Source organism: Monodelphis domestica, chromosome 2, assembly GCF_027887165.1.
Source record: "Monodelphis domestica isolate mMonDom1 chromosome 2, mMonDom1.pri, whole genome shotgun sequence".
Lineage (NCBI taxonomy): Eukaryota > Metazoa > Chordata > Mammalia > Didelphimorphia > Didelphidae > Monodelphis > Monodelphis domestica.
Window position 1 is genome coordinate 25,700,634 of NC_077228.1, and position 12,809 is coordinate 25,713,442.

At 46.3% G+C, this 12,809-nt stretch overlaps 1 protein-coding gene across 3 annotated transcripts in view; it reads left to right on the forward strand.

Moving 5' to 3' along the window:
• The window catches only part of ECHDC2 (enoyl-CoA hydratase domain containing 2), a 26,739-nt gene continuing 13,930 nt past the window's right edge, over positions 1–12,809 (forward strand). Inside the window, exons 1-2 of one of the 3 annotated variants that reach the window (XM_056815120.1) lie at positions 1–314; positions 12,126–12,193. In XM_056815120.1, coding sequence (XP_056671098.1) covers positions 182–314; positions 12,126–12,193 — 201 coding nt within the window. In that variant the 5' untranslated portion in view covers positions 1–181. Of the gene's footprint in view, positions 315–746; positions 1,013–12,125; positions 12,194–12,809 lie in introns of those variants that run through there. The other 2 variants (XM_056815119.1, XM_056815121.1) reach the window with 2 other exon arrangements.

The following is a 12,809-nucleotide window of genomic DNA, read 5'->3' on the forward strand; positions in this document are numbered from 1 at the left end:
CCCTTCCCCTCCTGGGCCCCTGGCTTCCTTTTCTGCACCCAAAGGGGTGGGTCCAGCAGTTCCCCCTTCCGCAAGGCTCCCTCCCTCGCCCCTTGCCGGGCTCTCGGGCTGCAGCCTGTGCATAGCTGCCCCTAGGAGGAGGCCTGGAGCTACTGCCCCGGCCCACGTGGTTGCTGCGGCCATGCTGAGGACGCTGCCCCGCGCCCTGCGCCCCCTGACCCCCGGCTGGACCCTGGCCCGCGGCTGGGCCTCGGGGGACGCGGCTCAGAGCGCCGAGATCCAAGTGCGCGCCCTGCGAGGGGACCGGGATGCAGGTGAGAGCGCCCCGACCCTCACTCCCACTCCCACTCCGCGGGAGGGGGCGGGTCCTCCTGCCAGCCTAGGAGGAGGCAGCGTGCTAGGAACTTGGGCTTCGGAGTCATCCCGCCTCTGACGCGGCCTCCCGGGCCTCAGTTTCCCGCTCTGTGAAGGGACGAGCTTGGACTAACCAGCTCCCAGATGGCCCAGATTCCCTCTCTCTGCCCGACCCTCCTGGGACTTCCTCAGGGGCCCGAGCCCAGGAGAGCCCGAGGCTCGCCCGTGTGACCTTGGCCAAGGACTGCGGCCACCCCCCACCCCCACCCCCACCCCCCGGTCTGTGAGAGCGGCGGATTCCCAGCTGGCCGGGGGCCTCCCGGGCCGGAGTGCACGGGCTGTTACGGGGTTGCCACAAGGTTTCACTGCATGGAACATTGTGTCCCGCCGTTCTGTATCCGCCTCCCTGCCAGGCTCCTGCTCTCAGTGTGCGGTAGGGCTAGACCCCTCCGAGCTCCCGGACTGAGGAGAGGCTATTGTTCTCCCCCTGGGCCTGGCTTCCGCCTCTCCCAGCTGCCCAGCCCCCGTTCCCCTAAGCGCAGTGCCGGGGACGAAGCAGCTTGATTTCGAAGTCCCCACGGGCAGGGCCTGCAGGGGAGCGAAGGCTGGATGCCAGGACGCTTTGGACAAAATGGAGGCTCCTCCTGGACCTCTGCAGGTGTGGGTTAGAGGGGAGGCAGAGAGAGGCCGCCGTGATGCGGCTGCCAGGGGGGTGACACGATCCAGGGGTCGGACTCCCCAGGCTGAGCAGGGTTTCAGAGTGCAGAAGGTCAAGAGCAGGGCCAGGGGCCAGAACGGATGTAGAGGAACGAACGCGGATAATCCCGGAGGGAAGGGGCTATCCGCCATTGAGGAAAATCAGGGAAGACTTCCTGTAGAAGGTGGGATTTTAGGTGGGACTTGAAGGAAGCCAGGAGGTAGACCGGAGGAGCCAGAGCACAGCAGCCTGGGGGCTGGCCCGAGAAAATGCCCAGTCTAAAGTTGGAGTCTTTGGGGCTAGGAATAGCAAGTGGCTCATTGCAGGGGGTGGGGTGGGGTGTAAAAAGATGGGAGAGCTAGCAGAAGGGCGGGTGGCCAGAGAAGGTCTTCCAAGCCAAACAAGTGATCTTGGAGGCTATCGGGAGCCCCCGGAGTTGTTTAAATGGGGATCTAGAATGCCTGCCGCCCCCTTCCTCAGAGGCTGACTAAGCCCTGAGGCGCCTCCTGCTCCAGTGATTTCTTGGCATCTCACCATCTCACCTACTAGCAGATTTATGGCACGGTCCAGCCTCTCTGACCTAAATGGATTTTCCTCCTTGCCCGGAAGGCAAGAATGGGTTCCAGATTTATGGTTTCCATCCCTGGCTTGGATTTAGGTCAAGCTTAAAGTAGGGGCTTGTGTAAGTCGACAAACATGATTTCTCCATCAGTCAATCCAATCTTGTTATTTTTTCTAGCCCTGTGAAGTACTTTTTGGGTAGTTTGATTAGGATGACAGGGACTAGGTAGATGAGTTTAGGTAGAATTGTCATTTTTACTATATTGATTAGTCTACCCTGGAGAAATGGATGCTTTTCCAGTTGACTTTATTTATGTGGGGAAAAAAGTGTTCTGTGATTGTGTTCAAATTGTGTGTGGATTTGTCTTGTGTAGACCTCCAGGCTTTTTATATTGTCTACACTTATTTTAAAATGGATTTTTTTTTCTTTTGCTGCTGGACTTTGTTGGTACTATGTAGAAATGCTGATGATTTCTCTGGTTTTATTTTATATCCTGCAACTTTACTAAGATTATTATTTCAATTCATTTTTTAGTTGATTCTCTCAGATTCTCTAAGTATACCATCCCGTCTCCTGCGGAGTGAGAGTCTGGTTTCCTCATTGCCTCTTCAAATTCTTTCAGTTTCTTTTTCTTCTCTTATTGCTACAGCTAGTGTTTCCAGTACAATATCAAACACAGACAGAGGTGATAATGGACGTCCTTGCTTTACCCCAATTTTACTGGGAAGGCTTCTGGCTTGATAGTTTTCCTAACAGTGAGCCAGCCTTGCATTCCTGGTACAAATCTCATCTGATCCTCCCGAATGATCCTTGGGATTTGTTGCTGTAATCTCCTTGCTATTATTCTAGTTAACATTTTTGCATCAATAGCTGGGATTTGAAAGGCTCAAGGGAACCAGGAAGTTGAGATGAGGAAAGAGAGAGTTCTGGGTCTGGCCCACCTTCCCTAAGGCTTCCTACTCTCACCCAGGGAGAAACCCACCTGAGGACCTTTGTGTCTTTCCCAACCACTTCCTTTTCTCCCCTTATTGGAGTTTCTCCTTTATTTCCCCTGCCCCTGAACCCCCTAAGGACTGAAACCTTGGAGGGGGTAAAGGAGACAGACAGGGGATGTTGAAAAGGAAAGGAGGGGATGGAACTGGTGAAAATTGCTTGGAGAAAGATTAATAGAACAGAGTTGACCTGAAGCAGAGAACACCACCAGGGGCACCCAATGCTCAGCCTGATTTCCTAACTGGGCCTGGGCAAAGTATGCCTGGTCATGCTTGAAGGCAGTGCCACCCACCAGCTATGTGTCCCAGGCAGGTCACTTTGCCCAGCCTTGTGGAAGGCAGGGATGTTTTTTGTATCTGTATCCCCAAGACTTCTTGCTTGACTGGACAAGTCTTCAGTTTTTCTTCTAAAATGTCGGGGGGAGGGGGGGGCTCGTTATACCCCAAAGAGATAATAAGGGAAAAGACTTGTGCAAGAATATTCATAGCTGCACTCTTTGTGGTGGCCAAAAATTGGAAAACGAGGGGATGCCCATCAATTGGGGAATGGCTGAACACATTGTGGTATATGTTGGTGATGGAATACTATTGTGCTCAAAGGAATAATGAACTGGAGGAATTCCATGTGAACTGGAAGGGCCTCCAGGAAGTGATGCAGAGTGAGAGGAGCAGAACCAGGAGAACATTGTACACAGAGACTGATACACTGTGGCACAATTGAATGTAATGGACTTCTCTAGTAGCAACAATGATCCAGGACAATTCTGAGGGATTTATGAGAAAGAAACTATCCACATTCAGAGGTAGAACTGTGGGAGCAGAAATACAGAAGAAAAACAACTGCTTGATCACATGGGTCAATGGGGTATGACTGGGGATGTAGATAGACTCTAAAAGATCACCCTGGTGCAAATATCAATAATATGGAAATAGGGCTTGATCAATGACACATGTAAAACCCAGTGAAATTACTTGTTGGCTATGGGAGTGGGTTAGGGGGAGGAGAAGGAAAGAACATGAATCTTGTATCCATGTAAAAATATTCTAAATTAATTAATTTAATATAATTTTCCAAATTAAAAAATAATAATAAAATAAAATGTCAGGGGGCCAGACTGGCTGAGAGATAGATGATGTCTAGGGTCCATGAGCCTAGGAGCCCCCAAGATCCTTATCAGCTCCATATTGTGGTATTGGCTGATAAAACTACAGCTCAGAATTGAGCTGCTAGAAAAAGGAAGAACAAAGTTAGGGGGGAAAGGGGTTAATTTATAAAAAAGGTTGGACTGGATTATATTTAAATATAGGGTTACCAGGAATTTAATTTATTCCAAAGAGATTTATTTATAAAATATAGAAAGAATGAAGTAGGAAACCAGAAAAAGGCTAGGGTAAGATATCAAGACTAAGCACTAAGCAATTTACTCCCAGCCCCTGGCTCAACCCGGGCAGGGACAGTTAGTCCTTAGTTGGCCTTGGCCCTTGTAGCCGAGGACCTGGGGATACAGAGAGCCTCTCTTAAGAGGAAGGTCTCTCCTAAGGCTAGTCTCTTCAGAAAAATCCAGCAGTTAAGAGTCAGCTTTTCACTCACCACATCAGTCCAGAGGAAGAGATTTAAGGACAGTCTCACCAGGAACAGGGTCTCAGGTCCAGTCAGCAGATTCTTCTTCAGCCTCTTCTCCAAGTAGAATAGACTCAGGAAGTTGTAACTCCCTTTTAAAGACACTTTCTTTGGAGTCACTTCCTGTGCTTTCCCCTAATTTTACCTCTACCAATCACAGTTGAAGCTTTGCTTTAGGACTGCCCAGGGGCAGTCAGTTTAATTCTGATTCGTCGCCCACTAGGGCACACGTGGGTCACAGACCTCCCCAACTTGTGTGAATGAGGTATTTACACTTTGGTGATTAAATCTAAAAATGGGCAGATCTCCAAGCTCCACTTTAAAGTAGGGTGTTTACACTTTTAGTGATTAAATCTAAAAATAGGAAGCAGTTACAATTTAATCTTCACACTCAGGGAAGAGTTACATTTAATCTTCACAACAAGAAATGAACTCCTTTCTTCTTTCTCTCAGCAGCCTAGACCCAACTGAACAAGGAGGCCCCTCTGGGCACCACAGTAGATTGAGCACCAGGTTTTGAGTCAGAAAGACCTGAGTTCAAATCTTATCCCAGACACTTACCAGCTATGTGACCCTGGGCAAGTCACTTAACCCTTTTTGCCTCTGTTTCCTCATCTGTCAAAGGAAATGGCAAACTACTCCAGAGTCCTTGCCAAGAATATCCCAGATGGGATCATGATGAGTCAATAAGTTGGTCATGACTGAAACGACTGAACAATAACACCAGGATGTACATAGGGTGTTCATCCACCTGTGACTCCAAGAAGCTGTAGCTGTAGCTGTAGCAGCCACACCTCAGTAAAACCATCTCATCAATGGGCTAAGCAAAGTTGAGGGTAGCTGAGAGGCATGAGACTTCCCTTCGCAGAAAGGGCAGATGAGAACAGTTTGTTCCGAAGGGTACAAAGTCAGTGGAAGTGGACTCTGGGGAGGGATTAGAGCTTGGTCCCACCCTGAGGAAGCCAAGGTCATCCAAGGCATCCCCAGCCACCACATCAGATTCTAATTCAGATGATTGAGAAGAAGACACAGGAAAGCCCAGGGATACAGGTAAAAAAAACGGAAAAGAAAAAGGTTCAAACCAACCTAAAGCCCACTAAAGGAGCTATTTGCTAATCAGGTGTGAGGTCAAAATAAGCTAAAAAACCTTCTCTGGGACATGAATGTACATGGCTTGTTGCTTTCCTGAACCTTCTATGTCACTGCCTCACTGACACTCCTCCACTTGTTCTCTTCTGTAAAAAACTGTCTGAAAGAACACTCAAGGGGAACAGAGAGACAATGTATGTTTGTTTAATGTGACATCCAAGCCAGTATTGTAGCACTTGGTGAAACAGTAAGAAGCTTCCTTTTCCAAGAGGAAAAACTCTACAAAAACTCATACCAAAAAAAAAAATGAAATGTTGACTGAACAGACGAGACCCAAAAGTCTTACAAAAATGTGATAAAAATCTAAATGAACAATGGATTTCTGTGAAGAGTGGTCAAAGGTGCTTTTTGTCAAGAAATAGGCCTGTTTTCTGGGTGGGGGACAGCTGGATTGAGAGCCAGGCCTAGAGATAAGAGGTTCTGGGTTCAAGTCTGGCCTTAGATACTTCCCAGTTGTGTGACCCTGGGCAAGTCACTTAACTCCCATTGCCTAGCCCTTGCTGCTCTTTTGCCTTGGAACCAATACACAGTATGGATTCTAAGACAGAAGGTAGGAGTTTGAAAAGAAAAAAATAGGCCTGTTTTCTTGATGAAGATGGATGGACACTGATGGCCTGCAGGCACACACAAAAATGTGGGAGACAGCTAGGTGGTGCAGTAGATAGAACGCTGGACCTAGAGACAGGAAGACTCAGCTTCCTGAGTTTGAATCCAGCCTCAGATACTCTTTAACTGTGTGACCCTAAGCCAGTCACTTAACCTATCTGCCTCAGTTTCCTCATCTGTAAAATGGGCTGGAGAAGGAACTGACAGGCCATTCTAGAGATGCCAAGAAAACCCCATATGGGGTCACAAAGAATTGGGCCCAAGTGAGAGGCCCGAAGGATAAAAACAATCCACCACGGGAACTCAGCGAGGAGATATTTCTTCTGTAACACTGGCCAGACTTCATCTATACCAGTGTTCAGTTCAGGAATCATCTCACCATTTAGGGAAGATATTGGTGAGTGTCCAAAGGAAGGCAGCCAGGAGTGGATAAGGCCATTGACCTATTAAAGAGAGGACTCTTTGGGGCTGGTCATTGAGCCAGTTCCTAGATCCGCCTGAATATGTACTGTCACCTAACCCAGTGCTTAGTACTACAGTCTAGGTAAAGCTTCTTCCGGCAAAGGTTGGAATCCAGGGACACACAAAGATAGATTTCCAAATTTCTAAAAATATTTTGGTAACTATATTTTACCATATGTAAATATTATTCTGAGAGGACAGAGGGGGAAAAAAACGAATAAGCATTTATATAGCACCTACTGTATGCCAGGCACTATGCTAGAAGTGCTTTTTACAAATATCATCTCACTTGATCCTTACAACAATCCTGGGAGGGGAGCAACTGTAATTCCCTTCATTTTATATTTGAAGGAAACTGAGGCAAACAGATTAAAGTGAATTTGCCCAGGGTTACACAGTTAATAAGTGTCTGGGGCAGGATTTGAACTTGGGTCTTCCTGACTCCAGGCATGGTACCCCCTAGTGTGCCTTGATCAAGACAAGATGGCCCTGAGAGCCCTTCCTTGGGTGAGCTATAGAGATCCAAAAAACAAAGAGCCCATTTCTGGTTCTACTTTTGCCACCAGCTGCCTTAAAGGAGCTTGGCTTCACCAGACAGCCGTCCAAGGGGTCTGGGTTGCAGAAAATGCCCAGAAACTACTAGACTATAGCCTGATGGAAGGTTTGATCTGCCATGACATGCCCTTGAGGATGCCAAGCTGACTCTTGGCACTCACAACTCCCTTTTCTGCTCATTCACCATCTATCTCTTTGACCTTATTCTTAATGTTGCCAAGTGTCAAGGGCAAGGGCACTGGCTCCATTTGCTTCCCTTTTGGGAAAACCAAGCTATTTGGGACCTTCCAGACCCCTGGCACCTCTCCAGTCCTCTATGACCCTTCAAAGGATAAAATGAGGTAATATTTGGAAAGCACTTGTACAAACCTGAGGGCCCTGTAGAAACATTGTTATTTCAGAGATTATAAATAGATGGTTAGCCATTCAACAAACATCTCTTAATTATCTCCAAGGCTAGGCTTTATACTCAGTCCTGGAGATTGTACGAATTTAAATTTAGGTTTTTATGCTATCATGAGAATTCTAAAGTAATTTTGTGGTTGCAGGATATAAAATATTATAGCTTAAATCAAAATGACTTTTAGCAGCTTTATTTACAAAGAGGTGGAAAGACTAAAAGTGGAAAAAATGTAGATAAAGAAACAGAAAGTGCACCTAGCTACAAATACCCTAAATTTAATCCTAATGTCTCCAGACCACAAATGCAAATCCAAAAGCAAATCTCACCAGAATCCAAAGTCCTAATTAGGAAAGCTGAAATCCAAAGAGTCAGGAGACCCTGAAAAATCCACCTAAGAACCTTCAGTGCATACCAGGCTAAGACCGCCAAGAATCTCACCAGAACTCCTGCTAAAGGGAGTGTCCCACCAAAGTGGCAACAAGCAGAGAGGGTCTCCTCACTGAAGAACCAAGGAAGGAATCACTCCACTCACCACCACAGGATCCAAGGAAAGAGTCCCCTCCTCCAGTCTGATTCACCCACTGATAAAGATACCATGATTGAATCCTCGAGCTGGCACTCAATGTCACTTCCTGTCGCTCCCCCACTTTATGGGAACCAATGGTAGTCTTTCAATTTGCCTAGCACTGCGGAGGAGGGGAATGGAGGGGGTGCACTAACCTTTGGAGTTGTCAACCACTCTAGCAAGTGACTTGTGAACTCTCATACTTAGTGACTGGTAAGGTACTAAATAGGGGTACTTAAGTTGTTGATTGATTAACTTAAAAGTTGCTGATTAATAGACAAAGAAAATTTAATTCACTCTGCTATTTTTTTCTGCTAGGTAGGTGGCCTTTTATTATCAGCTCCATGCTCCTGATATTTCAGCTCTGTGATGGGGTATTGGGTTCTGCCCTTCTTATTAGAGAAAATAGAAGGGGCAGGTGGATACCTTTTAGTGTACTGAGGTCCACAGTTTAAATCTGGTCTCAGACAAGTTCTAGCTGTCTGACCCTGGGCAAGTCACTTAATCCTCACTGCCTAGCCTTTGCCGCTCTTCTGCCTTGGAACCAAATACAGTGTTGACTCTGATGGAAGACAGGAACTAAAAAAAAAAAAAGAAACAAAATTAAAGTTGATTTCACACTGGAACTCGAATGAAATGGAAGGAACAGAAAATGTTTAATAAGTGCTTACCCAGGTGCCAAGCACTGTGCCAAGCTCTGGAGACAGAAATAGAAGAATGAGACAGTGTCTATTGTTAAATAGCTCAGATTCCAATGGATAAGACAATACCCATTAAGACTTCAGCTCCAGGGTAGATAGAACAACTCAGAAGTTGTAGGAGGCAGCCTCAAGGAAGGCAGATGGCAAGAACCCATGGAGTCTTTAGGGTACACTGTTGGGAAAGAGAGCTTATGTTGGAAACTAGGTGAGATCCGGAATGAAGCTAGTAAGAAAGACTCACCTATCTGATGCCCCATCAGACTTCAGAGTAAAATGGTTGGTCAACAGTGGCCTCCACCCTCTGGTATCCCGTGGTGATCTCACTGTTATTATTCTATACATCCCACACATTGGTTTCTCTTCTTTCATCCTTCTCTTGTTCTCAACATAGTTAATTAATTTAAAATCTTTTTCCATAGTTGCATGATTCACATTCTTTCCTTCCCCTCCTCCTATAGCCAACGAACAACTCCACTGGGTTTTACATGTGCCATTGATCAAGCCCTATTTCCATATTATTGATATTTGCACTAGAGTGATCACTTGGAGTCTACATCCCCAATCATATCCCCATCGACCCATGTGATCAAGCAGTTGTTTTTCTTCTGCATTTCTACTCCCACAGATCTTCCTCTGGATGTGGATAATGTTCTTTCTCATAAGTCCTCAGAATTGTCCTGGGTCATTGCATTGTTGCTAGTAGAGAAGTCCATTACATTCAATTGTGCCACAGTGTATTAGTCTCTGTATACAATGTTTTCCTGGTTCTGCTCCTTTCACTCTGCATCACTTCCTAGAGGTTGTTCCAATTCACATGGAATCCCTCCAGTTCATTATTCCTTTTAGCACAATAGTATTCCATCACCAACATATACCACAATTTGTTCAGCCATTCCCCAATTGAGGGGCATCCCCTCATTTTCCAATTTTTTGCCACCAGAAAGAACACAGCTATGAATATTCTTGTACAAGTCTTTTTCCTTATTATCTCTTTGGGATACAAACCCAGCAGTGCTATGGCTGGATCGAAGGGCAGGCCTTTAAAGCACTTTGGGCATAATTCCAAATTGCCTTCCAGAATGGCTGGATCAGTTCACAATTCCACCAGCAATGCATTAGTGTCTCCATTTTGCCATAGCCTCTCCAACACATATTACTTTCCTTTGCTGTCATATTAGCCAATCTGCTAGGTGTGAAATGGTATCTGAGAGTTATTTTGATTTACATTTCTCTAATTATGAGATATTTAGAACAATTTTTAGGTATTTATTGATAGTTTTGATTTCTTTATCTGAAAACTGCCTGTTCATATTTGGGACAATATTTTTGCTGTAGGTGGCCACATTTTTTAATTCAACCTAACCTTTGTACCCTTGAGTCTATCTTTTGAACTTTTAAAAATTTAAGCTGGTCTCTCAGTTCTCTGCTCATTCCCATCAGCCTCTTTGGGAGCCCATTCATCTCTTCCTCCATAAGAATTGTTTCTTCTAAATTGTATTCTAGGGACTTCCTGATCCCTCCAGTGCCAACTAGAATTCTAGGCCTTCTTGGATGCCACCCATCCTCTCGGGACCCTCAGATGTGTAGCTTTTCCCCATTGTGTAAATGCTTACACTGAAAATTAAAGGAGGCACCTTGATAGCCAGTCCTAGCCAGCTCCCCTCCCTGAAGGATAACTCACTTTGATAAGGGAAGGGACCACAAAAGGACATTCCCTCTGGTAATCATCCGTGATAAAATTACTCAGCTGACTTCCTTCTGTTTTCTCTTAAGACCCTTCTCTGACTCTGAGGGAGTCTTTGTATTTCCAGAATCCTGATTAGGTCTCCTCCTAATAGGGGAGATAGGGGAAGGGATGAAACATTTATTAACATAACTTGCTATATTCCAGGTGGCAGCAAGGTGGCACAGTGGATAGAGCGCCAGGCCTGGAGTCAAGAAGACCCTGTGTCTTCATGTGTACTACATATTTGACTTTAGACACCAGCTGTGTGACCTTGGGCAAATCCTGTTTGCCTTAGTTCCTCATGCAAACCACCCCAGTATCTTAGCTGTGTGACCCTGGACAAGTCACTTAACCCTGTTTGCCTCTGTTTCCTCATCTGTAAAATGAACTGGAGAAGGAAATGGCAAACTGTCTAATCTTAATGATAAATTGTTCGTGGGTCTTTGAACCAGGATGAGAAAAATGGTTCTGGGATTTCAGGAAGGTTGAACTGCGAGACTGACAGATCAGACACGCAGACATCCTCTTGCCGGGGAGGGGGGGGACCAAGTTTATTGATTTGGGGCACATAATTTATAGGGAAAATGACATAAGCTGAGGGATTAGGGAAGCCTTTTGCAGGAACAATGGTTGGTAATGATTTACAAGATGGAAACAATGGGTGTAGATGGCCTTAGAGGCTCTACACGGTGTTTTCTACAGGATAATAAATCACAGGTAACGTGCCAATCCAACATGTCAGCGTGTGACCCAGTACTGTATGTTCTTCTCACAGAACTCCTGCAGCAGTACTTTTCTTGGGCAGAACATCTACTATTTGGGGAGGGGGGAAAGTTTGCTCTACTCATGCTGGGGAGCAGATTATGTGCTTGGTGATTTCTAAACTATGATTTCCCAAAGACCTTGCAAACTGGGGCGCGTTGGGCATTCCATAGCCTTGCTGAAATGAAAGCCCCTAATCTTCTTATGCTGTTCCCACATCGGCTCTTTTTTAATAGAAATTTAACAAATGAAGGCAAGGTATCTTAGCTACGTGACCCTGGACATATCACTTAACCTATTTGCTTCATCTGTAAAAAGCTGGAGAAGGAAATGGCCAACCATTCCAGTATCTTAGCTGGGTGACCCTGGGCAAGTCACTTTACCCTGTTGGCCTCCGTTTCCTCATCTGTAAAATGAGCTGGAGAAGGAAATGGCCAACCATTCCAGTATCTTAGCTGGGTGACCCTGGGCAAGTCACTTCACCCTGTTGGCCTCCGTTTCCTCATCTGTAAAATGAGCTGGAGAAGGAAATGGCCAACCATTCCAGTATCTTAGCTGGGTGACCCTGGGCAAGTCACTTTACCCTGTTGGCCTCCGTTTCCTCATCTATAAAATGAGCTGGAGAAGGAAATGGAAAACCACCCCAGTATCTTAGCTGGGTGACCCTGGGCAAGTCACTTCACCCTGTTGGCCTCTGTTTCCTCATCTGTAAAATGAGCTGGAGATAGAAATGGAAAACCACCCCAGAGTCTTTGCCCAAAAAATCCAAAATGGGGTCACGAAGAGTCAAACATGACTGAAAAACGACTGAACCGAATATTCGGCCAACACAAACCCTCCAGGAGTGAAACAAGACTACAAGATGAGTGTAAAGGAGGTTTGTGCTGTTTGTGAACCACTTCACGGTGGACATCATACTTTACCAAAGGATCTACCCAATGTTTTACTCCTTTTTCCTCGGGCTTTCTAGGTATCACTGAGATTCTGATGAACAGACCTCACACCCGAAATGCTCTGGGCAAAGTCTTCGTCAGCCAGGTGAGCGAGCACGGGGGTCTCCCTGCCAAGCCGTGAATTTCCTGTGCAAAAGAATGGGGCAGGAAATGGACTCTGCAGACTGGTGTCGGATGGGCAGAACCAAATAAGCCACCGAACCGAGGAGTTCCCAAGGGTCACTCGGCACAGGGGGCATTGGGGAGAAGACGGGAAAGGTGGAGTGTTAGCCTTGGTGGGAGATATAAAGAAGCAGATGGAAGCTCAAACTTCCTGCGAATTCTAGCATCCCAGAACTGGAGACCCAGCAGGGGCTCAGCCTCCATGTAACCTAACTCCTACTGGAAAGGAATCTCCGTCGTAACCCACCTGAAAAGTGGCCATCCGGCCATCCTTCCCTTTTGTCCCAAAGGGCAGGGGTGGCTCCTCAGGAAGATAGTGGGTTCCCTTCTGGAGGTCTTCAACAGGGAGAGGGAGTCCTCCGCCAGGACCAGACCAGCCTGGGGCTGTGTGATTGGGAAGCCTCCAAAGAAGGTATCCAATTGGATTCAGTTTAGTGAGCCCTGTTCTAGGCCCTGGTGCAGCCAAGGCAAGGAGGAGCTTATTACATTCTATTAGGAAGGTAAACAGGGAAGCAGAAGATTTAAGGAAGGAGAGCTGC